Genomic DNA, 26,332 nt, shown 5'->3' on the forward strand with positions numbered 1-26,332 from the left:
CTATCTCCAAAATCGCCAAATTTAGTTAAGGCTCGCAGCTTGGTGCTTCAGAGTAGAAAGACATGCACACCCAATTTGGATTCAGGGGAATGTCTACTTTCTGAAAATATATATTTTATTGGGTGAATGTACATTTTTCTATCTTTGCCACACAAATTAATGCTGTAAATGTGTTGATTTTGCAGTACCTGAAATGACAGACCATGTGGAGGGGGTCTTCAAAGCTGCGAAAAGACCTGACGTCACGAAAAGACCCGAAGTTGAAGTCCTGAAGCCTCGAAAGGACCCAAAGCCAGGTAAGGAGTAAGGTCCACTGAACAATGTTTTTTATTTTATTAAACCCCTGGCTACTAATGTATTACATATTTCCCAATTGTCCCATTTTTAGAGGGACAGTCTCTCTTTTGCTCAACCCGCAGACCCTCGTTTGTACTAGAAAGTCCAGTTTTTCTGTGCACTGAACAGCCAGAAAAAGAAACAAAGTTGCTAACTTAATTGACTTTTGGCAGAGAGCCCAGAACAGCCAGAGCAGCAGATAAGATACTTTTGTAACAATTTTGAGATACGCAAATAAGTATTTGTAACAATATAAGACAACAGGTCCCTTGGGACTCACAGCTTAAAGGGAAATTCACCTTCATTAGCAAAACTGTAATAACTGAAAAAAACACAGAAGTACTGTATGTTCAAACTTTTATAACCCGACAAATTTTGTAAAATGAACATGGTAATTAGGGAGTGTGGCCACAAAAATGAGCGTGGTCAAAAAATATTTGCACCAACTTTTTGTCCCTCTTTTTATTTCCAAAATGTTGGGAGGTATGGTATTATGTTAATACTATATAGGCCCCAGGCCACCAATGTTTTTTTAAAAATAATCTATGAGGCCCCTGATCACCAATGTTTCTTAACTTTTAAGAGGGGGGCCATGGCCACCAATGTTTTTTTAGAGAGTTTTTTGGGGATCCTGGTGCAAAGGTTTTTGTATTTTTTTTATGGCCACCAATGATTTTTTTTAACTTGTAGGGTGGTCCTGACCACCAGTGGCTTTTTATAAATTATGTGTGGGGGGTTAGTTTTTAGCGCTGATGTCTATGTGGGCTTTTTACTGTGGTGTGGGCTTGGCAGAATCTGGGGTGGGCCTTGGGCACTGGCCCGGGGTTCTATAACCATATAAAGGCACAAGGCTGCAGGTTGAGTTATACAGGGATCTCTCTGTACAGGCTTTGAGCAAACTTACGGACTGTTCCAGCTAAACTGTAATTAGTACAGGGGAATACATATGCTGCCATAGTTTTATGGGATCTCGATGTACAGGCTATGAGGAAACTTAGGGGCTGTTTCTGCTGAATTGGGCTTAGTATAGGGAATTCCTATTCTGCCATAGTTTTATGGGATCTATCTCTACAGGCTATGAGCAAATTTAGGGGACTGTTCCTGCTGGATTGTGCTTAGTACAGTGGAATACCTATGCTGTCACAACTTTATGGGATCTCCCTGTACAGTCTATGAGCAAACTTAGTGGTCTGTTCCTGCTGAATTGTGATTAAGGGATACGGTCATGGGAAAACATGTTTGATGCGTTTGAAAAAAACATGTTTTCCCATGACAGTATCCATTTAATACAGCGGGGGAACACCTATGCAGCCATAGATTCATGGAATCTCTCTGTACAGGCTATGAGCAATCTTAGGGCCTGCTCCTCCTGAATTGTGCTTAGTAAGGAGGAATATTTATGCTGCCATAGGTTTATGCAATCTCTCTGTAGATTCTATGAGCAAACTAGCAAACGTAGTGGATTGTTCCTGCTGAATTGTGCTTGGTACAAGGGAAATCCTATGCTGCCATAGTTTTATGGGATCTCTTTGTATAGGCTATGAGCAAACTTAGGGACAGTTCTTGCTGAATTGTGCTTAGTACAGGGGAATACCTATGCTGCCATTGCTGAAGCATTGTTGCTGGCGTGATGTTCTCTGCTTCCCGCGAAAAGGAATGCGCCACCATATTGAGGAGTTCCTCAGAGTTATTAGGAACAATACTGACAGAGACACCGCAGCAGTACAACTGGATAATTTGGCGCAACAGTTTGAATCCATGGGATACCCGAATAGATTGATACAGGAACAACTACAGAAAGCGATACTTAGAACCCAGGAGGAACTTCTGCTGTCTAAGAGAGATGAGACCCCCCAACCAGATCTAATATTTACAACTGGAGTACCATAAGTGTACCGTTTAAAAACGCGTTGAATAGTAGGTGGGAGATTATCAACTCGGATCCACATCTCTCTTTCTTGGATAAAAAGAGGCTGCTGTTGGCCTAAAGATGAGGACGCAACCTTGGGGACCTGCTAGTGATTAAAGATGTGCCTCCGGATAAGACAACTAAGGGAAGGACCTGGCTGGAGAAACCACTCAAAAATGGCTGCTACAAGTGTGCAGGGTGTCTCACTTGTAGCGGGATATCACAAGGAACCTTTTTTACACACCTTAGGACGGGACGCAAGTTCACGATCAGACATAGACTGTCCTGTCAGTCGGACCATGTGGTCTATATAGCATAGTGCTCTTGTGGCTTGCACTATGTAGGCAGAGCATCCACGACCTACAGGGAGAGGATGAATAACCACAGAAGCACCATCAGGGCTGCCCTAACCACAGGAAAGGCTGACCAGCCAGTGGCGAAACACTGGCTGAAGTTTGGACACTCCTTACCTCAATTTATACACATGCTTATCGACCATGTGCCAGCCCCAAGGAGAGGAGGCAACAGGGATCTACTATTGTTACAAAAAGAGTCAATGTGGATCTATAAATTGGATGTGGTGGCTCCTAGAGGACTTAATGAAACCCTGGCGATGTCTCCCTTTATATGACAGTTTGCTATATAATACCCTCAGAAGGACTAAGAAAAGAGAGATTACTGGAGTTTACCCCTTTCTGCTTGTAACTAGAATTAATGCTGAACTTCATGCTTACAAAAGAACTTGATAATTTTCCTTCATAGATAAGACATAAGAAAAGATACACAATAATGAGACTTTGTTGATGTGCTTATATTTATTACCCTAATATGTTGCAATTATGTAAGATAGTCCTTGTATTGATAATCTATTTGGTGGTGGTGTTACATTGTAGCTGCTGGGTAACCTCCTCTACATTCTCTTAAAGATAAGAGCACATTATCCAGGGTTGTGCCTAACTCACCAACACTCAGTGGCGGGACTACCGGGGGAGCAGGGGGTGCGAGCGGGCCAGGGCCCGCACCCCCTCAGGGCCCCCCGGTAGTCCGTTCGCCGCTGAAAATGCGGCCAAATGCGGCCGTACGGAGGGCAGCGGGTCACAGCTGCGTGTCACGCACCAGGGCCCGTCCCCCTCTAGGATCGCTGCTGTATGGAGCCGGCACTTTTCCAAAGGGAGAAGTTGTCCGAAGGCCAGTAAGGGTGAGATTTGGGAAGGATGTGTATTGGCTCTCAGTATTACATAGGTTCCTAAAAGTCCTAAGGAGGATAGTAGGACTAACACAGTAGTTTTATGTTGTTTCCGTTTCATTTTTAGGAACCAAAGAGAAACATAACCATTTCCTGCTCTATAAGAGCCTTATCCTAAGTTCTCTCCCTCCCCCTCTATATGTTATCCCTGCCAAATCCCTATCCCAATACCCACAATAAAGATACACACAATGACATTGTGGTTAATCTGTGTAATTCACAGCTTTATTAATAATTAGATAAACTGCGCTTTTTGATCGTAAGGAAGGCAAAAAACCTCTGAGAAGCGGATTTCCTTCACTAGAGGGAAAAATTCCTTCCTGACCCCTTAAAGGCGATCGGATTTGCTCCCACGATCAATGCGCCAAATAGAATCAAGGGAAGCGGGGGGGGGGGAATATGGTAAGGTAAGGGACTGCAGTGAAAGGATGAGAAAGAGAAGGGAATATGGCAGCATAAACAAGGGCACATTTAAGCCGCACGATGAATGCTGCATTCCTTTCCATTCCATTGGAGGGATGCAATGAAAAGGAATGCAGGGTCTACCAAGTGGCTTAAAGGAGTCCCTGTGTATAACACCATATTTTGGATAAAGGGGAGGAACCACTGGTGGAACTACAGTGGTTGAAAGCACCGCTGGTGAAAGTGCAGTGGATGAAAGGGGGGCATCACTGGTGGAATTGAGATGTCCCATAGTTACTGCTGTTTCCTGAGGATGTGGTGCCTAGACTGAGGTACATCGGTATTTGGTACCGAGGAAACTGCTGGTGGTGCTGGTATCATTGGCCGAGTTGATCCGAGGACCACCTGTAAAACCAAACAAGATAACTCAGACTACGTATTTTTTTACCTTAGCAAGTGATATTCCTGTAAAGTCCTTATAGGGGTATGGGACCTATTATCAAGAATTCTTTGGACCTGGGGTTTTTTGGATAACGGATCTTTCTGTAATTTGGATCTTCATACCTCAAGTCTACTGGAAAATCATGTAAACATTAAATAAACCCAATAGGGTGAATTTGCTTCCAATAACTATATCTTAGTTGGAATCAAGGTTATGAAACTGTTTTATTATTACAGAGAAAAAGGAAATCATTTTTAAAAAAAATTGGATTAGTTGAATAAAATGAAGTCTATGGAAGATGGACTTTCCGTAATTCTGAGTTTCTTGGATAATGGGTTTCCGGATAACGGATCCCACACCTGTAATATTTAGGACTTAGGAGCACATTAAGCACAAATCAGGTGATTAAGCCAAGTGTGGGAAAGAAAAGGATGGATTATGTACTGCACCTGAATATCTCTCATTGTTCTTAATCAGTATGGCCTTGTTGATCTTCTCTAGCTCTTTGTAGAGATGTTTCAGGTGGGCCTTGATGTATCTGTAGTCCTGCCAGAACTCGTTCTTAAGGTGTAATTTCCACCATTTTGTGATCTTCACGCAGTCCTTGGCCATCCACAGATCGTAGAGTGCAAACCTGATGTCAAAGGTGATCTTGTCCCTGATGCACTCGAGATAAGGGCCCGCGAGTGGATCCTCAAAATCCCTGATCTCAAAGATGTCCAGATCAGGCGAGATCCACGGTGCGGGCTAGAAAAATGTAAGAAGCAAGAAAACATTGAGGTCAGGGCACACACTATGCTAAACCCTGTCAAATTTCTGTTTCGTTGTATTTACACAGAAGATATGACATGTTTAGCATTGGGTTAGCCCCTCCTTTAGCCCCTTGGATACCTTTCGCAGCAGTCAGAAAATAAAATGAGGAAATTAGCTGTGAGCACCTTTACCTTTTCAAAGCGCCACTGGTAGTATTGCCGGCTACTTGCACTCATGCCCATCTTTGATGTTCCTGTAATATAAAATAGAGATTTGGGAAGGTTAGAGTTAACGTAAAGATGTAAGACCCCCAAATAAACACAATAAAGAGGTAAACACAGCAGCATATTTACACCTTATTTAATAAGAACCCTTTTCATTCAGAAACTATGGTTTTAATAAGGTTCCAATTAGAAACAAATGCTAACTTATGTATATAGAATGCCCCTCCCACCAGCTCCCCATGTCCCCATTTTAAGACAATACCATCCCATTTTATTTGGTCCACAAATCAGCCCTTTTTATTTCTGTCAGGGCCCTACTTTCCTCTGGATCAGCAGTTACACAAAAGGTAGACCTTGATGGACGTGTGTCTTTTTTTCAGCCTCATCTACTGTTTAATACATATTACAGATGGGAACAGGGCCGCCATTAGAATTCACGGGGGCCCCGTACAACAAAATTTTCGTTGCCCCCTGGGCCCTGCCCACACTTGCGCCCGAGCCCCACCCCAGATACCACCCACTCCACATCACAGTTAAAAGACCACACAGACATCAGCGCTAAAAAAGTAACCCCCCCACACACAAGTTATAAAACGTAATTATAAGTTAAAGAAAACAGCGCTAAAAATCAGCGCTAAAAAAGTAACCCCCCAGCCAAGTTATAAAACGCTATTATAAGTTAAAAAAAAAAAAACATTGGCGCCATGGCCCCCCCATAAATGTTTTTTTTTGAAAAGCATTGGTGATAGAGCCCCCCTTACAAGTTAAAAACAATTGGGGCCCCAAAAAATATTTTTAAAAAAAACATTGGTGGCAGGGGCCTCTAGAATATTATAATAAAACATTGGTGGCCAGGGGATTTAAAAAATAAAACACAAATTGGTGTTCAGTAAAACTGAACTCATGGCTTCAGGACTTAAACTTCGCCTCTTTTCATGACTTCGGTCTTTTCGCCGCTTCGGGAGTTCGGCTTCGGCTGTTTTCATGACTTCGGGTCCTTTGGCTGCTCGGCTTTTTGGCACTTCCGCATTTCGGCTGTTCGGAACTTGAAAAATGGCCACATGGCTCGGGCGCTCTCAAGGGGGCCCAGCTCTTTAAAAAGTGCAGCACTGCTGGGCCCCCTTTCATGCCAGGGACACTTGTCCCCCCTGTCCCCCCCTGATGGCGGCCCTGGATCCTTACCTTCTTCCAAATAACCCGCAATGGGTTGGGCAAGTTGTTCTTCTGCTCCTGATGAACGTTGATAGTCTTTAAAAAGACTTTTGTGTTTCTTCTTTCTCCTTCTGCTCCTGGGAATCGATGAGAATCACTAGGAATCGCTGGGAATCACTAGGAATCACTGGAAATCACTAGGAATCGCTCGTATTTCACTTTATGGGAAGAGAAAGAGAGAGAAGAGATTGTGAACTGAACCCTCTCTGCCATAAATATATCTGTATATACTGGATTTCCCTTAATAGCTCAATACTGCTCTACTGAATATAGTTGTGTCTTATAAATAACCAGTAACACCAATCAGCAGCAACTTTAATAGAATAAAGGAGCTGATTGGGAGAGACAGAATTTATTGGTACAATCAAGGGCCCTAGACACCCCTGCTAATCTAGGTTGGGTCCTGGTGACACAATGCACAAACTAATAGTTAAATGAACACTTGGAATCACCCTCATTCATTTCTTTGCCAATTGCTTTCACCAGGGCTCAATTAAATTGAATTTAGAATTGAACGGGAGTCATCAATCAAATCCCAAATCCCCCTCTGTGCCATTGCTGTAAAGCTGTATGTTACTGGCGGGGTTTAATAGGGGCAGAAGAAACTGGTTCCCATTAGAGGCCCAGGTGAGTAAAGGGCCCACTGGGGCTTTTCATAACCAGTCAAGCTCTGATCATTGCCCCTGCACCCATAACACAAGGCACCCTAATTCTAGGCTTGTGCTACTTGTCTTTCTTCTCAGGTCCTCCCTTACCCATCATCTACTCTAATGCTGAGGCTACTAGGATGAGTGATGAGTGGGACAGTTGGCCAATGGCAGTTGGAAAAATGGCAGTTGACAGTTACAGCTAAAGAGCAGCAGAGTATATGGTCTAACACTTCAAAAGCTGTAACAAGTAAACAAGAAATACCAAACATACTATATTCTATAACTACAGGCCACAGGGGGTGCTGGGAATTGTAGTTAAGGCACAGCTAGATAAGCACAGGATTAGAGTTGGTGGGACAGCAAGTTCTCATGTTGTCTCACTCCCCTTAGCAATGGCACACAGGCAGATTTTGGGTACTTTGGCACCCACAAGTTTTAGTAGTTTGGGAAGGGGCATTTTCAAGGCCCCATCATTGATTGTACCCTTCCTTGTAGTTATACCCATTTGTACTCCCTGGTGGCTTATAACCAAAAATACCCCCCCCCCTTTTCCAATGAAATTGGAAAAGATGGAACTGGAAAGATAAACTGACATCTCCAATGGACAATTTCATGACAAGCACCTTCCCAGACAATTACAATAGCAGGCAATAGTGGGGCAATTTTGGGAGCTTTGGCTCTAGACTAAAGTCCGGACTGGGATTTAAAAATGGCCCTGGCATTTGAGACACACATAGGCCCTCACAGCCCCCCCAGCAGCCCAATAAATAGTGACTGTCTATGGCATCTTACAGCAGCCCCTTTGTCATTTGCCAGATCCCACAGATTGCCAGTCCGGGCCTGGCTCTAGTCCCCGCACTACTATAAATCATGGAAGCCACACTGCCCAAACTATCCCCTTGTATTATTGATACCCCCCTCCCCCCATAAAGTATGTTCCACTTACCTCTGAATCCAGAAATGAAATACTGGTCACTTGTGCCTGAGCTGTTAAGTCACCTTCCCTGGCAGCTTTCAGCCAATCAGTGCTGAGCTGGGAGTGATGTCATCCTCAAGTAAGGCATGATATACCAGTAATTGGCAGCCAATCACATCAGTCACACACATGTGCATTTATGAAAATACAACAAATAGACATTAAACATAAGCAGTCATAGAACCAGGGCCACCATCAGAACTCACTGGTCGCTGACTGGACTCTCCCATGCCCAATGAAGGAAGGTCCTGCTGAGATCTCCTCTCTTAGCCCATCAGCTACAACTCTGCTACTGGTTCTGGCTTTGAATGCTGGGAATTGTAGTTTACAAGTGGCTAGAGAAATACAGTTATGGGATCACTGAGGCAGACAGTATTATTCTGTTGGGAATATGTTTTTTCACTTTACTCTTTTGCAGCTCTTTATGTTTGAATTGGAATAATTTTCTTGTTTCAAATGTTCTACCTCCCTAGCATCCAGGCAGAGGCTTAAATAGACATAGAAAGGCATAGTATCCCTTGAAGCTTGCAGCCTATTGCCACAGCCTATTGTCACTTGTCTATAGAAACTGAGACTAGAGCTGCACTCAACAAATATGCTTTAGTAGGGTGCAGCAGACCCAGCAAGGGCCTAAACATTCCCCCTGTGCAGTGCACCCTAACCTTTTTTTTAATTTAAAAAACTAAATTTATAGGCACCCGAGGGCCGCCCCCCAAAACCTGCCGCCTTAGGCACAGGCCCTCGGGTTTCTTAATATAAATACTCCCCTGTCCTCTCCAAGAGATAACACGGCACCTACATCAGTAGCAGTTTCTGGAAACCGCAGATATTTTGTATGTACAATACTGTAGCAGGTGCTGAGGAAGGCATCCACCTTCTAATTAAATCTGACAAGGACAGTCAAAGTAAACTTTATTGTAATCTCAGCAGTATACGGATACACAGTGAGATGAAACAACGTGGCTCCAGCTAGTATATATCACAAAAAAGCACATAGAATACACAATAAATATTTAAACATTTGAAATGTGCGATATATTGGCAGAAATTGGATATATACATGTGTAAACCTTTAGAATTGTGCAAATAAATGAACAGTTCACAAAGTTCAGTTCCCAGTTCAGGTGTATCTGGAATGTAGTGGGAGGGCGGGCAGGCAGTGAGTTGACGATAAAAAAGCTTTTGCGCGGCCTGGTTGTTCGGGCTTTAATGCTGCGAATGTTTAATGCTGCGAATGCTGCAGTGTTTGCATGCAGTGCTTCCTTTTATGAGGACTGAGAGAAAAACACATTAATTGTTGCATAATATTTCCACACACTCCCTCTCTCACACACACACACATCATAATAGAGGATATTCTGTTGCCATATGTAAAAAAATGGACCAGAAAAATGGTGTAAAGTCAGTGAAATGTATTATGCATTAAATATTGGTGGGACCGTGGGGCCACAAAAAGTTGTATAACATATGGAAATACTTAAAATGAGGCTATGTAAAATGGAGGCATCACTGTATGTATCTAGTTGTAACAGGAACTCTAGAGGGAATAACTTTCTACAAACCTCTGGCTAGTAATTTTGTTAAGAAAGTAGAAAATACCAAGTGTTGTCCTGGCAAACAAGGAGTTTGTGTCACTAACAGAATGGCAATGCTATACATGTGCAACAGTTACTACTCGAAATATTTATAGAAAAGCTGTTGTTAGGTTTGTGTGAAAACCAAAATGTGGGTACTAGTAAATTGTGAAATATGTTTTCTTCCTTGCCCCCCCCTGGAAACTTTTCTGCGGACCCCATGGCTGCTGCACCAAGGAAACCCACCAAATCCCAGTATGGGTTACTCTTTATTCATTTTGCATGTACATTATTTCACTTTTAATCTGCCAATGTACAGGCCAGAACATGGTGCATAGACAGAAAAGCAGAGCTGTGAAGTCGGAGTTGGGAGGAATTTTGGGTATCTGGAGTCGCCAAAAGCTTTAGTTTATTTTGGATTAACAGTTATATGCGAGGTTTAATATTCAATACAAGTTTTTTTTTGGTTTATGTAGTTTAAAAATAGAGGAGTTGGAAGTACTATAAAATGAGGAGTAGGAGTCGAAGGATTTATGTACAGACTCCAGCCCTGCAGATAACAAAACAAAGAGGAGCCGCAGCTCCTCTTCACTTCCCGCTGTTCCAATTGTTTAGACCAAATCTGCCATACACAGCCCACCTAAACCCACCTACCCCGTCCCGCCCAAATCCCACCACTATATGGCAGTCCAATAGGGTTGCAGCCTTCCTATATATTTATCTTTTTTCCCTATTAATAACATTGGGATCAATCGTAATTTTTACCGGCCAGGCCGGTAAAATACCAGCCAGGTGGCAACCCTACAGTCCAAGTACCCCGCATAGACAGAGGCTCTAACCCCACTGATGGTAGTCCTGGCTCACACCATAAGCTTTAAAAACAGAACATAAAAAATGGTTTGTAGGCTATCCATAAGTTCAGTATGTGAGCCAAGTGGTCAGATGCAGTATCGTATTGGCTAGCGTATGGCTGCTACCACATCCTGCCCACAAGATACAGTAGGATGTGATGTTGCCAGCTGCAAGGCAGAGTACAAATTTCTCAAAATGGCGGTGCCATGTTTTTGCAGACTGCCCTGCATGCTATATGAAATCCTGCAGGTCTCTGCCCTCCCTTGTATTCAGCCATGCCTGAGTTTGGCAGCACCAGATTCAGGAGCAGCAGTAGTGGGGAAACACATGCAAGTTAGAAAGATATTTTATGAAAAGATGCTTATGAAAATGTTTATGAAGAAACATTGTTTACAAATAAGATGAGATGGGAGAGTTTACTGAGAATAGCTATACCAGCCTGCTAGGGTTGCCACCTTTTCTGGAAAAAAATACCGGCCTTCCTATAAATTTCTCTTTTTTCCCCTATTACAATGGTAGAACTACCGCGGGTGCGGCTGTACCAGGGCCCCCACACCCCTGCCCCATTTATGGGGCCCTCAGGCGCCGCAGCGTCCCAGAAAAGGAATTAAGTTACTTGTATTTTCGTGTGACATCATTGGTGGCAGTGGCATGCTTCGTCCAATCGGGCAGCGATGGAAGGAAGCAGGAAGTTCTGTTATTCCTCCTCCACCAATGTCCCTTCAAAGCCTGCACACCGGGAGTTTCAAGTGACAGTAGCTCCGCCTCCGCTTCAGTTCAGCTCCTGCATGTGATCTCCCCCGTCTCCAGGCTACGCTGGGAAGCGCAAGCAGGGGGCGGGTCCGTCATGATATCATGGCAAATGCTGGTGGAAGCACAGGCATTCTCGGAGTGGGAATTTGTTTTTTTCTCATCTCTCTCCCCACCTCCTCCATTTTACACAGCCACTGGCTATCACGCAGACCCACATGGAGGAGCTGCTGCCGCTATACTAGGGGGAGGGGCATCTCTGATGCGTTAGTAGGGGCAATCCTGGCCCCTCCGCCACCTGAGGCAGCAGCCATTGCTGCTGCCCCCCCCCCCGAAATTCGCTCTTAAAGTACCAGGAGCAGCATTTTTGCTGCCCCTGGTACCTAGTATCACCTCAACTTGCCTCATTGGTGAAGCACCCCTGTGCGTTAGAGACCTCAGGTACATGGGGTAAGTTTCTCTCAGCCTTTGTGTGCTGTGTGTGTGTGTGTCTGTCTGTGTTCTGGTACAAAGTCTTTTTGTGCCTGCAGCCTGAGATGAATGGCAGGTGTGTGGGCACACTGACTAAGACGGTCCCTGGGTTAGCGCTGCTACAGCAGGAGAGGGAAAAGTTTCTGCAGACTGCAGTCCAGGCCCTGGCACCAGGGAGCTCATTGCTAGTTGCACTGGGACACCCAGGGTTTTTTTTTTTATATAAATATTGTGATTCTTTATAGAACTTTGAAGTGTTGCCATATAACCCTGGGCAAATTCTTCCACCTGCTGGTTCATGATGCTGGCAGTTGTAGTTTGTGGTCGATATGGTACTAGAATATGCTTTATATGGTCACAGAATAACCCCTCAGTGACTTCTAATATCCTTATCATTTACAGTAGGGGGTACATTATGCCTTATAACACATGAGTGATACTCAGAGTTCCCTGTATAACTCAGCCTGCAGCCTTGTGCCTTTATATGGTCACAGAATAACCCCTCAGTGACTTCTAATATCCTTATCATTTACAGTAGGGGGTACATTATCCCTTATAATACATGAGTGATACTCAGAGTTCCCTGTATAACTCAGCCTGCAGTCTTGAGCCTTTTTATGGTCACAGAACAACCCCTCAGTGACTTCTAATGTCCTTTTTTCGTGTAACTTTTACATTAACTGTTGTTGCTAATTTTTAATGACTCATTTGTGTATTTAAGCCCTCTCCTATGCATATTTCAGTCTCATATTTAAATCAATGCATGGTTCCTAGGGGACTTTGGACCCTAGCAACCAGACTACTGAAATTGCAAACTGGAGAGCTGCTGAATAAAAAGCTAAATAACTCAAAACCCACAAATAATAAAAAATGAAAACCAATTGCAAATAGTCTCAGGATATCCCTCTCTATATCATACTAAAATGTAACTCATAGGCGAACAATCCTTTTAGGGGGGGCCCAGTTGTAAATGTCTGTACCAGGGCCCTTGGTGGTCTAGTTACGCCACTGCCAACACTTTCAATTATATGTAACTCCCCCTCCCCCCTATTCCCCCCCCCCTTTTTGTTTCATTTTTTATTATTTTATTTTTTGTTTTTTATTGTTATTCCCTTTTGTAAGAATTAATCCCCTATTTTCTGTATATTGCTCTTCAGGTTCTATACATTTACGCTCGATTGAGGATCCGGCTCACAGATGGTTACATGCCTCTTGCAGAGTTCGGCTAGTGTGTGGCAGTATCCGGTGAAATAAGAAACGTAAGAATAGCGATGACATTTCATCTACTAACACTAAGAGAGTGCGCTATTGAATCCCCACATGCCACTTACAATGAGCAAGCAATATAGCCGACACAGCGCCTATAGGAAGTGCGAGTAGATTCCTCTGGTAGAGGATGTACTTGAGTGAACATTGCATGACCACTGCCTATTGTGTGTAACAGAAACGCCAATGTAATATGCTCACCGTTCTCCACATCTGGTGGGTAATGGTGTAAGCTGTTCGAGTGATGAGTTACCTATAGAGATCCCAGTAAGGGTTAATTGGTAGTGTGTGTCAGCGATTGTCCAATGAGGTGCGGGCCAAGTGGTGCGGATAATACGGCAAGCGCAGGACACTCTAAGGCAGTGGTCCCCAACCAGTGGCTCGTGAGCAAAATGTGGCTCACCAATCCCTTGGATGTTGCTCCCAGTGGCCTCAAAGCAGGAGCTTATTTTTGAATTCCTGGCTTGGAGGCAAGTTTTGGTTGTATAAATACCAGGTGCACTGCCAAACAGAGCCTCAATGTAGGTTGACAATCCACATAGGGCTACCAAATGGCAAATCATGGCACTTATTTGGCACCCCAAGAACATTTTTCATAGCTAATGTTGCTCCCCAACTACTTTTACTTCTGAATGTTGCTCGAGGGTCCAAAAGGTCGCGGATCCCTGCTCTAAGGTGTAGTATGTTTTCAAGGAAGGTATGGCCATGGAGCACAACGGAACTGCCATCTCTATGCACCTCTCCGTATCTGTAGTGGAGGCGACAAACATACAAGGCATGTGTATAGCTGGATCCTCTCCAGCGTAGCGTCTACCTCAATGGCTTTACTCCCTCTGAAGAGGGAAAGTGGAGAAGACACGGTTATTTTTTCCCCCCCTTTTTTTAACTGTGAGTATTAAAGGTACTTCTAACAGTCGAGCAATTGCCTGTTCTCACTAAAATGCACTTATATTGAAGTCACTATATTTGGATAAGTCACACTGGGAATTATACAGTTAAATAGTAGATGGGGCTATCGGATGATGTCATCATGGGGCCCTAAATGGTTCAACCCCCTTAACACACGTCACTGCATTGTTTGGCGGGCTTTTGAGGGATTTAAGTTTGTATGGTGGTACACAATTTTCTTATTCATGAAGACGGCTCGAGCACTAGAGCCGAAATGTTGAAAATACATTTTTGAATTTTTGACACAATATGAAGTCCTGTTTGGTGCGGTTTTCTTTTTTGCTAATATATATATATATTATCCGGCAGTGCCCGCACTCGATCCAAGACAAAGCCAGAGGTGCACGATCAAATCAGAAGTAGTATATGAATAGTATATGAACATCTGCCCTGTGGGCTCTTGCAGCATCTGCTTTGGCGGCGTGCCTGCTGACCCATTACCTTTGACCCATACAATTTGACCACCACAATGGTTGTCACTTGTCTGCCTTAGTGGCTGTTGCCACCATCTGCTTTGAGGGAGTTCCCTCTGATCCATGCAATTTGGTCTCCATCATGGGGTTTGCTTATTCCTAGCTGTGCCCTTATTCAAACAGAGGGCTTTTTGCGTAAACACCAATTTAAATTCTTTGTATCTTACTCATGACCTTTAACCCATGCTCTTTATTGCTACAGGTGATACCAGCCTGCCTTCACCCTGCTAGTAAGCACCAAGTTAAAATCTGACTATAGAAGTCGAACACAAATGTAACAAAATCCCTCCAGTTTCTTCTTGTGATCAGCACAACATAATTTGCAGCTGTGCCTTTACTTGGACGGCCTTCAATGCCATTAGACCTTCGACTTTTGACACATGACCTTTGACAGCCATCATGGGGTTTTCTTATCAGCTGTGGGGGTTCTTGCAGCCATCTGCTTTGTCAGAGTCCCTTTTGACCCATGACCTCTGACCCATGCCATTTTGCACATGACCTTTGACCCATGACCATTGACCGTCATCATGAGGCTCATCTGCCATGTGGGTTCTTGCAGCCTTCTGCTTTGGCGGAGTGGTATACTTTTCTGCCTTGTCACTCTTGCAGCCATCGGCTTTGGCATAGTACACTCTTTTGACCCATGCCATTTGACCCATGACCTTTGATCTATGTCATTTGACCCATGACTATTGACCACCATAATAGTTGTCATTTGTCTGCCTTGGTGGCTCTTGCAGCCTTCTGCTTTGTCAGAGTCCCCTCTGACCCATGACCTTGCCAAATCTGCTTTGAGGGAGTTACCCCTGATTCATGACCTTTGACCACCATCATGGGGTTCGATATCTGCAGCCATATGCTTTGGTGGATTGCCCTCTGACCCAAACATTTGACCAATGCTATTTGACCCATGACCTTTGTCCCATACCATTTGGCACACGATCTTTGACCCATGAACATTGACCATCATCACGGTGGTCATTTTTATGGGAACTCTCTATACAGATTATGAGCAAAGTTTGGGAATGTTCCTGCTGAATTGTGCTTATTACAGGGGAATGCCTATGCTGCCATAGTTTTATGGGAACTCTGTTCAGGCTGTAAGCAAACTTATGGACTGTTCCTGCTGAATTTTGCTTCCCTATTTTTTGAGATCTCTCTGTACAGTCTTAAAGCAAACTTAGGCATTCCTTAGCTGCCTGTTTTCGTTGTTGTTCAGTTTGGATGCCAGGGTTGGGTTTTGGCTTTGTAGAGTGTGCACTTGTACCCCCAGGGGGTTGCACATGTCCTCTAATCTTTAGATCCTTCTCTCCGCTCCAGTTGTCCTCTTTATCAGTGTCTGGAGGTCAGCTTGTAGGAGGGAGAGGTCGGTCTTAACTGCCTCTATTTTTACAGATAGGGCTGCCCAGCAATCCTTTATTGCGGTGCATAGTAGCCTGGACTTAAAGCATTGTGCCGCCATCTTGTGGAGCAGTCCAGTCATGGAGTTCCAGCCTGGCGGCTGCATCTGGGTCTTGTTGCCACCCATAGTGTGTAGTGGTGTCAGGGGATTTGGGATTCGGCCAAATACCAGAATCCTTAATTAAAGATTCGGCCGAATACCATATAGAATCGGAATCTAAATTTGCATATGAGCAGTGACAGGAATGTAAAAAGTGGAAAAAATATTTTTACTTCCTTGTTTTGTGACAAATAGTTACGTGATTTCCCTTCTCACCCCTAATTTGAATATGCAAATCCTAGATTCAGTGCATAAAGCTTAGTACAAAGGAATACCTATACTTTTTAAAAATGACTGCCTTTTTCCTCTAATAATAAAACAGTGTCTTGTACTTGATGGTAACTAAGTTAAAGTTTATATGTTTTTAGCAGAATTAAGAGATGGAGATCAAAATCCCTTCTAGGGCTGGACAAGATTATACAGAAAATAGAATTTATACAAATCTCTCTCAAAATGTTTCCCCTGCTGGTAATAAAAAGTTCCTTAAGTTACCTGAAGTTGCATTTTGGGAACAAAGTGCCGAGTATGTTTTCCGACTGGCGATTTACTTTATTGCCGGTGGCAGAACAACCCGGATGCACCCAAAGAAGGAGAGAGCAATGGAGGGGAGGAGAATGCGACGAAGGGTGGGTAGAGAAAGCAACGGAGGGGAGGGTGACGAGGGAGGGGAGAGCAAAGGGAAGTAAGTGGTGCGAACCCGGCTAGGGGAAGGCAGAAGACATTTTTAAAGGTAGCTCCCAGCGCCCCCCTTTCATTGCTTTGTAGGACCTGCCTCTTCTGCCTGCTCCTAGTTCTGGCCCTGGCCAGTGGAAAAACATTTCAGGGATATGTTTCACCCATGGTAGCACAAATTGAAACGTGGGCATCATATCTCCCAGTGTGCCATTAGTCTTTAAAGGCATTCCCAAGTTATTACATTGTAATTACCAACTTCTGCTCCTAGATGGCAGTGTAGAGTTGGGTTGGATCTATTTTACCTGTATATATAGTGTTTGGCCACTAGAGGGAGTGAGAGTAGTGAAACACATAGAAAGGGGTGGAGTTTAGAAGAGAACTGGAGACAAGCCACAGGGACATTTGTGCATCACAGGATGAACATCTACTGAAGAAGCCACCTTGCAGGAGAACCACAACCAGGACCCAAGTGAGTAGGAAGTGTGAGGCTCAGTTAGCATAGGTTTAGTTTTCTTATAGTGCACTGTAGCAGTGTTATGAGTCAGGTCAGGACAGTGAGCCAGAGGTTTTTGTGTGGGCTAAAGGGTTATGGGCTCATATTGGTGATTGTGTGTATTTTGCAAAAAAAGTCTATGATTCTGTGGGGTGAACCTACAGTTTTTGGACTTGGAACCTAAAGTATGTTGATTTCTAAAGTGACCTTCAATTTGATCTTTTTCCCCTTCATTTTTTTAGTCTATAACTTGTTATAGAAATAGAATTGTACAAAAATGACGGCAGATTTGAAAAGTTTATGTTGTCAAAAAAAAAACCATAATATAGGTTTTTTTAATGGATATTTTTACATACATTTGTCTTTATCAGGAATATGCAAATAAGAAGCAGAAGAAAAGAGAAGGATATAGCAGAAGGGATAGAAGAGAGATCAGAAGACAGAGGAAGACGTTTGCCTGGGACACTCTCATGGTAAGTATTATGGCTTTGGTCGGTACTGAACATGTTTGTATTTAGTCCAGCATTGCTGTGGGAGATATTGGGGGGTTGATATTGTGAGTTATTTTTAGCATAGAGCCCATTTTTTAGGTTTTTAGTGTGATGTGGTTGGTGTAAAATTCTACAGAAGGTTTTTTTCATGTTGTATATATTGTGGTAGTTCTAGGATCACGTGCTTAATTTGTTTTACAGGTATGGGATCGGTTATCTGGAAACCTGTAATCCAGAAAGCTCTGAATGTCAAGAAGGCTTTCTCCCATAGACTCCATTTTATTCAAATTATCCAAAATTTTAAAAACAGTTTTCTTTTTTCTCTGTAATAATCAAACAGTACATTGTACTTGATCCAAAATAAGCCTATTGGGTTTATTTATTGTTTAAATGAATTTCTAGTAGACTAAAGGTATGAGGATCCAAATTACGGAAAGGTTTACCAGAAAACCCTGAGCATTCTGGATAACAGGTACCATACCTGTACTGGAGATTTTTACCAGTTGGGGAGCTAGGATTTGCCTGGATGCTAATCTGGATAAATAGGATAATGATTTTTTGTTCTTTAAGAAAGCAATTTGGAATTTGGCCCAATAAAGCAATTACTTTTGAGACCTCATTTTGTGTGATTATTTGCAGAGGGTTGGGAGTATTATCTTTGGAGCGGCTGGGAGGATTATCTTCAGATCGGCTTGGTGGATTATGTTCAGAACGGCTGGGAGGATTATTTTCAGAGCAGCTGGATTATCTTCAGAGCGGCTGTGAGGATTGTTTTCAGAGTGGCTTGATTATCTTCTGAGAGGTTGGATTATCTTCAGGTCGGATGGGAGGATTATATTCAGGTCGGATGGGAGGATTTTCTTCATTGGGACTGAGAGGAATATCTTCATATGGACTGAGTGAATTATCCGCAGTGCAGATGGGATCTTCAGAGCGATTGAGAGGAAACTGAGAGGATTAACTTCAAAGCTTCTGGGAGGATTATCTTCAGGTTGGATGGGATGATTTTCTTTGTTGTGATTGAGCGGATGATCTTCATATGGATTGAGTGAATTATCCGCAGTGCAGATGGGAGGATTATTTCTAGAGCGGTTGTGTGGATTATCTTCATAGCGGCTGGGAGGATTATCTGCAAAGTGTCTAGAACGATTCATTTAGGAGCGGCTGGGAGGATTATCTTCAGAGTGGCTGTAGAGGTAGGCAATTTGGGTGCTTTTTTTAAATTGGCACTTCCGAGGGGCCCAGCGCACAACCCAGCCTCCCTTTAAAGGGGTGGTTCACCTTCAAACAACTAGTTGTTTTCCGATAGATCACCAGAGATAATGACTTTTTCCAATGACTTTCTATTTTCTATGTGTCACAGTTTTTCTAATATTGAAGTGTAAAGTGTCATTTTTCACCTTCTGAAGCAGCCCTGGGGGTCGCTGACCCTGTAAACTGTTCTAAATGGATACATTTAGTTGATACATTTCTTATCTTTGTCCCTGCTGAGCAGAATCTCTGGGTTTCATTACAGGCAGCTGTTAGAATTGATACAATAGTTGCTAATACTCCAGAGATGCGGCTGAGAAATGTATCAACTTAATGTTGCAAAATTGTAACAGTTCAGAGTCTGCACCTGATTTACTGAGCTGCTAGAATCAAACACCAGAGACAGGAACATTCAACTTTCAACATTCAACCGTAAAAAATAAATAATGGAAAGTAATTGAAAAAAGTTTTCAATCTGAAAACAACTGAATTGAAAAAAGTGTTTGGAAGGTGAACAACCCCTTTACAGAGGGTCCAGTATATCCATTTAGCTGTAAATTTAGTGACATATTCAGGGGCTGTAGCTGAGATTTCGTCAGAATGGTATAATTCACTCATTTTGTTTATCCAGTCCTGGATTATTGGGGGCTGCAGTGATTTCTATCATGTGGGGATCAGCAGTTTTGCCACATTGAATAGATGAGGTGCTATAGTAGAGAGGGACGGTGAAACATTTCTGGGACCATATAAAGGAACAAGGATACAGGCTGAGTTATACAGGGAACAATGAGTATATTTTGTGTATTATAATGCATAATGTACCCCTACTGTAAATTATAAGGATTTTAGAATCCATATAAAGGCACACGGCTGCGGTGAGTTATACAGGGAACTATCACTGTATAACTCATGTATTATGTATTATAACAGAGACTGTGCACCCTATACTGTCATTCATAAGGATATTAGAAGTCACTTAGGGGTTATTTGACAATTTAAAGGCACAAGGCTGCAGGCTGAGTTATACAGGGAACTATCCCTTATGTATTATAACAGATTCAGAAAGTATAATATCCCAAAAACGCTCTGCCCGCTTGGTTCAGGAAAAGGGTCCTCGATCAGGTCACCGGTATCCTGATATCTGTAACTCGATTCGTAAAGAAATGAGGAGAGCACTCTGCAAGCAATTAATGCTGTGGTTATCTTTTTATTACTTGACTACTTGTACAAGTAGTCAAGTAATAAAAAGATAACCACAGCATTAATTGCTTGCAGAGTGCTCTCCTCATTTCTTTACGAATCGTATTATAACAGATTCTGTGCCCTATACTGTAATTGATATGGACATTAGAAGTCACTGAGGGGTTCTTTGACCATATAAAGGCACAAGGTTGCAAGCTGACTAATACAGGGAACTCGGAGCATTCGTCATGTATTATAAGGGATAATGTACCCCCTACATTAAATAATAAGCAGATTTGAAGTCATTGAGGGGTTCTGTGACAATATAAATGCACAAGACTGCAGGTTGAGTTACACTGGGGACTGGTACAGAAGTATTATAGGGGATAATAAACTCCCATTGTAAATTATAAGGCTATAGACATCACATATAAATGCACACGGCTACAGGCTGAGTTATACAGGGAACTCTGAGTATTGTGTATTATAAGGGATATTGTACCCCCACTGTAGATGATAAGGATATTTGTAGTAGGGCCCCTTGCCACAATTGTTTTTAGCTCTTTATGCCCCAGGTCACCAATGTTTTTAATTTTTAGGGCCCCTTTGTCACCATTGTTTTTAACTCTTGGGGCCCCTTGCCGCCAATGTTTTGAACTCTTAGGGCCCCTTGCCACCAATGTTTTTAACTCTTGGGGCCCCATTGCCACCAATGTTTTTACCTCTTAGGGCCCCAGGCGACCAATGTCTTCAACTCTTATGGTCCCAAGCTATCAAAGTTTTTACCTCTTAGGGCCCCTTGCAACCAATGTTTTAACTCTTATGACCCCGGGTCACCAATGTTTTAACTCTTATGACCCCGGGTCACCAATGTTTTAACTCTTAGGGCGCTAGGCCACCAATGTTTTCAGCTCTTAGGGCCACATGCCACCAATGTTTTTAACTCTTAGGGCCCCGGGCCACCAATATTTTAACTCTTATGACCCCGGGTCACCAATGTTTTTAACTCTTAGGGCGCTAGGCCACCAATGTTTTCAGCTCTTAGGGCCACATGCCACCAATGTTTTTAACTCTTAGGGCCCCGGGCCACCAATGTTTTTAACTCTTAAGGCCCTAGGCCACCAATGTTTTTTTAAGATTTAAATGAGGGGAAGGTATTTTCATGAGAATTGTCACCTGACAGTAGCACAGATTTTCCATAGGCAATACATTTCCTCGTTTACCATTGCCTTTATTCGGACCGGCGAGTGTTTGACCAAAGTATTTAACCTACTGCCTCATATTTACCGAAATCAGAAATGCAGGGAAGTTCTACTAATAAATTTGATTTAGGTTGAGTTAGGTAACTGTTTAAAGAGTCTACCTTGACTAAAAGTTACTGTTCCAGGTTCATGTGCAGGATTGGCCCAACTTGCCCCTACCTTCCTTATTACCCCTCAAAGGGCTTCCTCGCCTAGCAAACAATGGAGTGTGTCATTGTGGGGGCAGGAAGAAATATAATATTCCTCCATCACTTTAGCAGGAATCCCCCACCCCAAAAGGATGTCTCATAACCTGGAGAGAGTGGTAACCAAAAAACAAATCCAGCACAGGCATTCCCCAATATCAAGCACCTTCATATACTAAATGTCTGGTATAGTATAAATAGGCTGGTGGGAAGTGGATGGAATTCCAATATTAAGAGGGCAATGGACTTGAATGGAAATGCTTACATTGTGGCCTATGGAGTAAACCAATTTTGTAGTTCCTTGCAATCATTTGAGATCAATATGTGTCCTTATGTCTTTCATCCCCATCAATGTACATATTAAGCAAATAACCCTGCAGAGATATTAACCCATTCCCTTCTTCAAATAAACCTCTGTATCAGCACCACAACCCAGTTTTACCCTTACGCTGCCATTTTGAGCAGCTCCCAGCAGTATTAATTGCCCTGTCACCCAACCGGTAGAATGAGGCACAGGAGCCCCTTTCCTCAATATTCACCATAGGGATTAAAGAAAAACAGAGACTTTTTTATGGGGAAACCTGTCGGAGAGCACAGGATTTATTAAAATTAACAGCTAATTTATATTTGGGCATCCCTAACGACCAATGATCCAGAGGAAGGCGAAAAACCCTAGAGTACTATGGGAACCAATCTGCACTGTAGGTAAAAATTCCTTCCTGACTCCTAGAAACGGCAGTCGGTTTTACACCCTGGATCATTTAGGATTTAGGCCATGGTGTTGGGTCGGCGGCAGCAGCAGCAGCAGCAGGCGGCGAGTCTTTGGGTGGAATGCTGAAAAGAAAAGATATAGAAAGTGTTGACATAAGAATAAAGACATACTTGTTTCCTTATGATATTAAAGGCTATAGGTCTTGCTTTAAGAACGCACTATTCGTTGGGCCTGTGGGGACTGTTTGGGTCTCTCTACACATGGAATGCCTTGGCTTATTATGAATCTCAGTCTGAGCCTGCGCCATTTAATCTTTTATACGCTTTGATCACCTGGCGCCAGTCCATTACCCAGTAGCAACCCATTTCCATAGGTGGATATCTAAGCCAGATGTCCAGCAGCCCTATAAGCGTTACCTACCTCCCCTGTTATTGGCCTACTATAGAATCGACACTTTATCTGCAGACTTATCTCTGTCAGCACCCTCTTACAACCTAAAGGCAGCCAAACATTGGTCTATGGGGTGCCCTCAAAGTAATCAGCCTACGGCATCAACAGACAGTGTATGATTTCCTTTTATTGTTCTGATTGAAAATGCTCAGAACAGCAGGAAGTAAAGTGGAGCTGCATTGGACAACATGAGGCATCTCTAGATAATGGGTAATTGTCAGTAAATTGATACATTACCCAAACTCTCCGGAGCCTCTTCATGATGGCCTTCCTGAACTGTTTTCGGAGGGTCGGCCTCTCCTCCACCAGAGGATCTTTGATGATCTCTTCTTCACCATCAGCTCCCTCCTCTTTCTCCTCCACTGCAGGAGATTGCTCCTCCGTCGTCTTCTCCTCCATTCCAGGGACTTGATGTTCTTCTGCAGAACCTCCTACTTCTGCTCCCTCTTCTTTCTCCTCCTCTTCAGGGACTTGCTGTTCTTCAGCGGGAGGAGCTGTTTCTTCATTTGTTGGAGCTTCATCATTATCTTCAGCTCCTTTCTCTTTCTCCTGAGAGGCAAGAGCTTCCTCTTCTGCTGCTCCAGGAGCTTCTTCTTCCTTTTCTTCCTCTGCAGGAGCTTGCTCCTCCATCATCTTCTCCACTGCAGGGTCTTCAGCGGGAGCTCCTTCCTCTTCCTTGTCTTCTGTATGAAGGGCTTCCTCATCTGCTGCTGCGGGGGCTCCATCCTCCTCTTCTTCAGCTGCAGGACTGTGTGCTTTTTTGCTACTAGGTTTAAAGGGAAGAAAATGAAAAAAATGGGTCATTATTGTAATTTGTTTCCAAAGTATTGCAACTACAATTCTGATCACTGGATGATTAAAATAGCCAGATAGCCTTGTACCTAAGAAATATCATTATACCTGCTACACACCTGTCCCTACTGTAACACATTGGGCAGTTACTGAGCTGAGTAAGTTCCATGCTAGACTTCACCCAGTGATACATGCTGAGATACATGATATGGTTGTAGGGACCTAAAAAAGTTTAACAAGTTTCTGTGCTATCAGTATGGCCAAAAGCACCAAGAGGTACGAGAAAACATCTAGTTTTTTTGAATACGTTATGTGCCAGTAAGTGTAATTGAAAGTGTTAATTGCAAAATACATACCTAGCTGCTTTCTGTAGCTTCAGCTCCCTCAGGAACTCATGGTGAAGCTGGGTCAGATGTTGGTTGATAGTCTGTGAGCGCAGGGCAGGCACAAGGATAGGAGCAAAGGGGAAAGAAAGGAGACAATTAGGATTATGCCTGTATATGTGCTGCTAATAGTACCTTTATATGCTGAGGGCAGTCAGGGTGTGGGATTCCCTGCCGGCAGCTGATGTTGTGAAATTATAATTGAGCATCAGCCTTTTCTCATCATAGGGAGAAAAAAAACCAAATTACCCCTTGTGCCGTTGTCCAGATTGCAATAGACCAATCAAAGTTCATTATCTAGCGGTTAAACACCCAAGAAAAGCATCAGGGACAGTGATCCCAGGGGAACTTACATTCTCCAGCCGCAAATACTCAAGCTGCTTCCTCCGGTTTCGCACTCGAGTTGGATGATCCTGTGGAAGAAAAAAAACAAAGTTAAGCGCTTCTTTGTACCAATGCCATTATTGTGGCCATGTGAACACTTGTAATAAAACCATTTTTGTTTCTGGTGAAAATGGCACTTGGATGGGAGACTTTAGATGCCCCCAGGGGAGCAGGAGATACAATGAATGATAATGTTCTAGATTATTATAGAGACACACAGTGAATAATAACCTCTCCTATAATATTATACTAGTGACACTTACAGGAGGCAGCTTGGCAGATTTCCTGAGGGCGGCATATTCCCTCTTGATCACTTCCTGTAACATAAAGAAAGAAGCAGCGTGAGATAAGAGCTGGCAATCTAATATCATTTGTTCCCTATTCATCTAAACATCTATTCTGCATTACATACCAGAGAGTTGAGCATTTTCCAGTAATGCATGATGTTCTCTTTGGCCCTCATCCTCGGGTCCACGTCGCATGTAAGAAGGAAGTGCTTTCTGAAAAAGAAAGATATCACTGAATGTTAATAAAACATTTTCCAGCCGTATTGCCCTTGCAGTTACCCCTGGGGCAATAGCAAATGATTCCCAACATGTAACAAGTCCATTTATGTTTTACTTACAGGACGATGTTCTCGCCGAATTCGACCCGGTAGTGATGTTCTGCGGGAAAAACACAATTCAGTTAAATACGGAGCTAAAGGGGGAAAGGAATTCACAAATAATAAAACAATGGCACAACCTTAGGAACTGATAAATAATATAGGATTTTACCATAATAAGAAGCGAGGGCCTCAAAGTCCGTATGTTCCCCCCTGAAGTCCTTCAGGACGGAGTACAGCGTCTATAAGTAAAAAGAAAAAGCATTAGGGACAGAATACTAAGTGGCTCTGGCTCTGAGGAGAATAGAGACAGAAAGGGGTTTGGGTTTTTATGGGGCAAACATGCCAGGAATAAGGGCATTTTATTTTGAAAATTTAATAAACGTAGTGATTGGATTCCCTGGATTTCAGTTCTACCTGAGTCACATTGTTTGGCAGCTCCAACACGTATCTATATATATATATATATATATATATATATATATATATATATATATATATATATATATATATATATATATATATATATAGTGAACAAACAAGCCGCACTCCAAGGACTTAATTTTGAAAAATAAAGGTGAAGTTTTATTTCAACGTTTTGGCTCCTTAACTGGGGCCGTCTTCAGGAGCCGAAACGTTGAGAATAAAACTTCACCTTTATTTTTCAAAATAAAGTCCTTGGAGTGTGGCTTGTTTGTTCACTGCATACTAATGTGTTCACGAGCACCCAGGCAGCTGTGGATTGTTAAGAGTGCAATATATATATATATATATATATATATATATATATATATATATATATATATATATATATATATATATACGTATATATATAAAAGGAAGCAGACAGACAGCTGCTTAAGGAGAGCTTATATAGAAGAGTGAAAGGGAAACACCAGTTCAGATGAGAGAGGATTGTTTTACACTGAGGCATTACCAGAAGAGATGGATTTCTCTGCTTCTTGTCCATCGTTGAAACCTAGAGGGACAAATAGACATAATCAGCCAAAATGAAGTCAAGAGTTGTTCCCCTTTAAATGAACTCTTAGTATGATGCAGAGAATGATATCCTAAGACAATTTGCACTTGGTTTGCCTTTTTTATTATATGTGGGTTTTGAGTTATTGAGCTTTTTCTTCAGCAGCTCTCCAGTTTGCAATTAAAGCTATCTGGTTGCTAGGGTCCAAATTACTCTAGCAACCATGTGCTGAAGAAAAGTAGCAATAACAATAAATGTGTAGCCTTACAGACCATTTGTCTTTTGATGGGGTCAGTGACCCCCATTTGAAAGCTGGAAAGAGTCAGAAAACTATCGAAAACATTTAATGAAGACCAGTGGAAAAGTTGCTTAGAAGTAGCCATCCTATAATATACTAAAATATACATTAAAGGTGAACAACCCATTTAATTATTTCCTTATCTATATTCTCCCATTTGTATGAAACATTGTTCCAGTCAATGATTAAAGCCCATTATTAATGCT

General features: G+C 42.6%; 1 protein-coding gene and 1 long non-coding RNA gene across 2 annotated transcripts; one reads left to right on the forward strand and one right to left on the reverse strand.

Annotated features, from left to right (window-relative positions):
- The first annotated feature begins 233 nt into the window (after positions 1-233).
- On the forward strand, positions 234-17,585 carry LOC121396104. Its single transcript, XR_005962823.1, has 3 exons — positions 234-296; positions 12,955-13,056; positions 17,525-17,585. It is a non-coding gene; the product is annotated as an uncharacterized LOC121396104 (long non-coding RNA).
- A 987-nt stretch (positions 17,586-18,572) lies between these two features.
- On the reverse strand, positions 18,573-24,893 carry LOC121396025 (neuromodulin-like). The gene is made up of 8 exons (XM_041570620.1): positions 24,871-24,893; positions 24,658-24,745; positions 24,509-24,562; positions 24,215-24,274; positions 23,835-23,905; positions 22,924-23,452; positions 22,325-22,358; positions 18,573-18,784 (listed from the first exon to the last, which is right to left on the reverse strand). The coding sequence occupies exons 2-8, from the start codon at positions 24,706-24,708 to the stop codon at positions 18,573-18,575; spliced, it is 1,011 nt and encodes a 336-aa protein (XP_041426554.1). The 5' UTR covers positions 24,709-24,745; positions 24,871-24,893.
- Positions 24,894-26,332: the final 1,439 nt, after the last annotated feature.

The sequence above is a fragment of the Xenopus laevis genome, chromosome 7S (assembly GCF_017654675.1).
Source record: "Xenopus laevis strain J_2021 chromosome 7S, Xenopus_laevis_v10.1, whole genome shotgun sequence".
Classification (NCBI taxonomy): Eukaryota; Metazoa; Chordata; class Amphibia; order Anura; family Pipidae; genus Xenopus; species Xenopus laevis.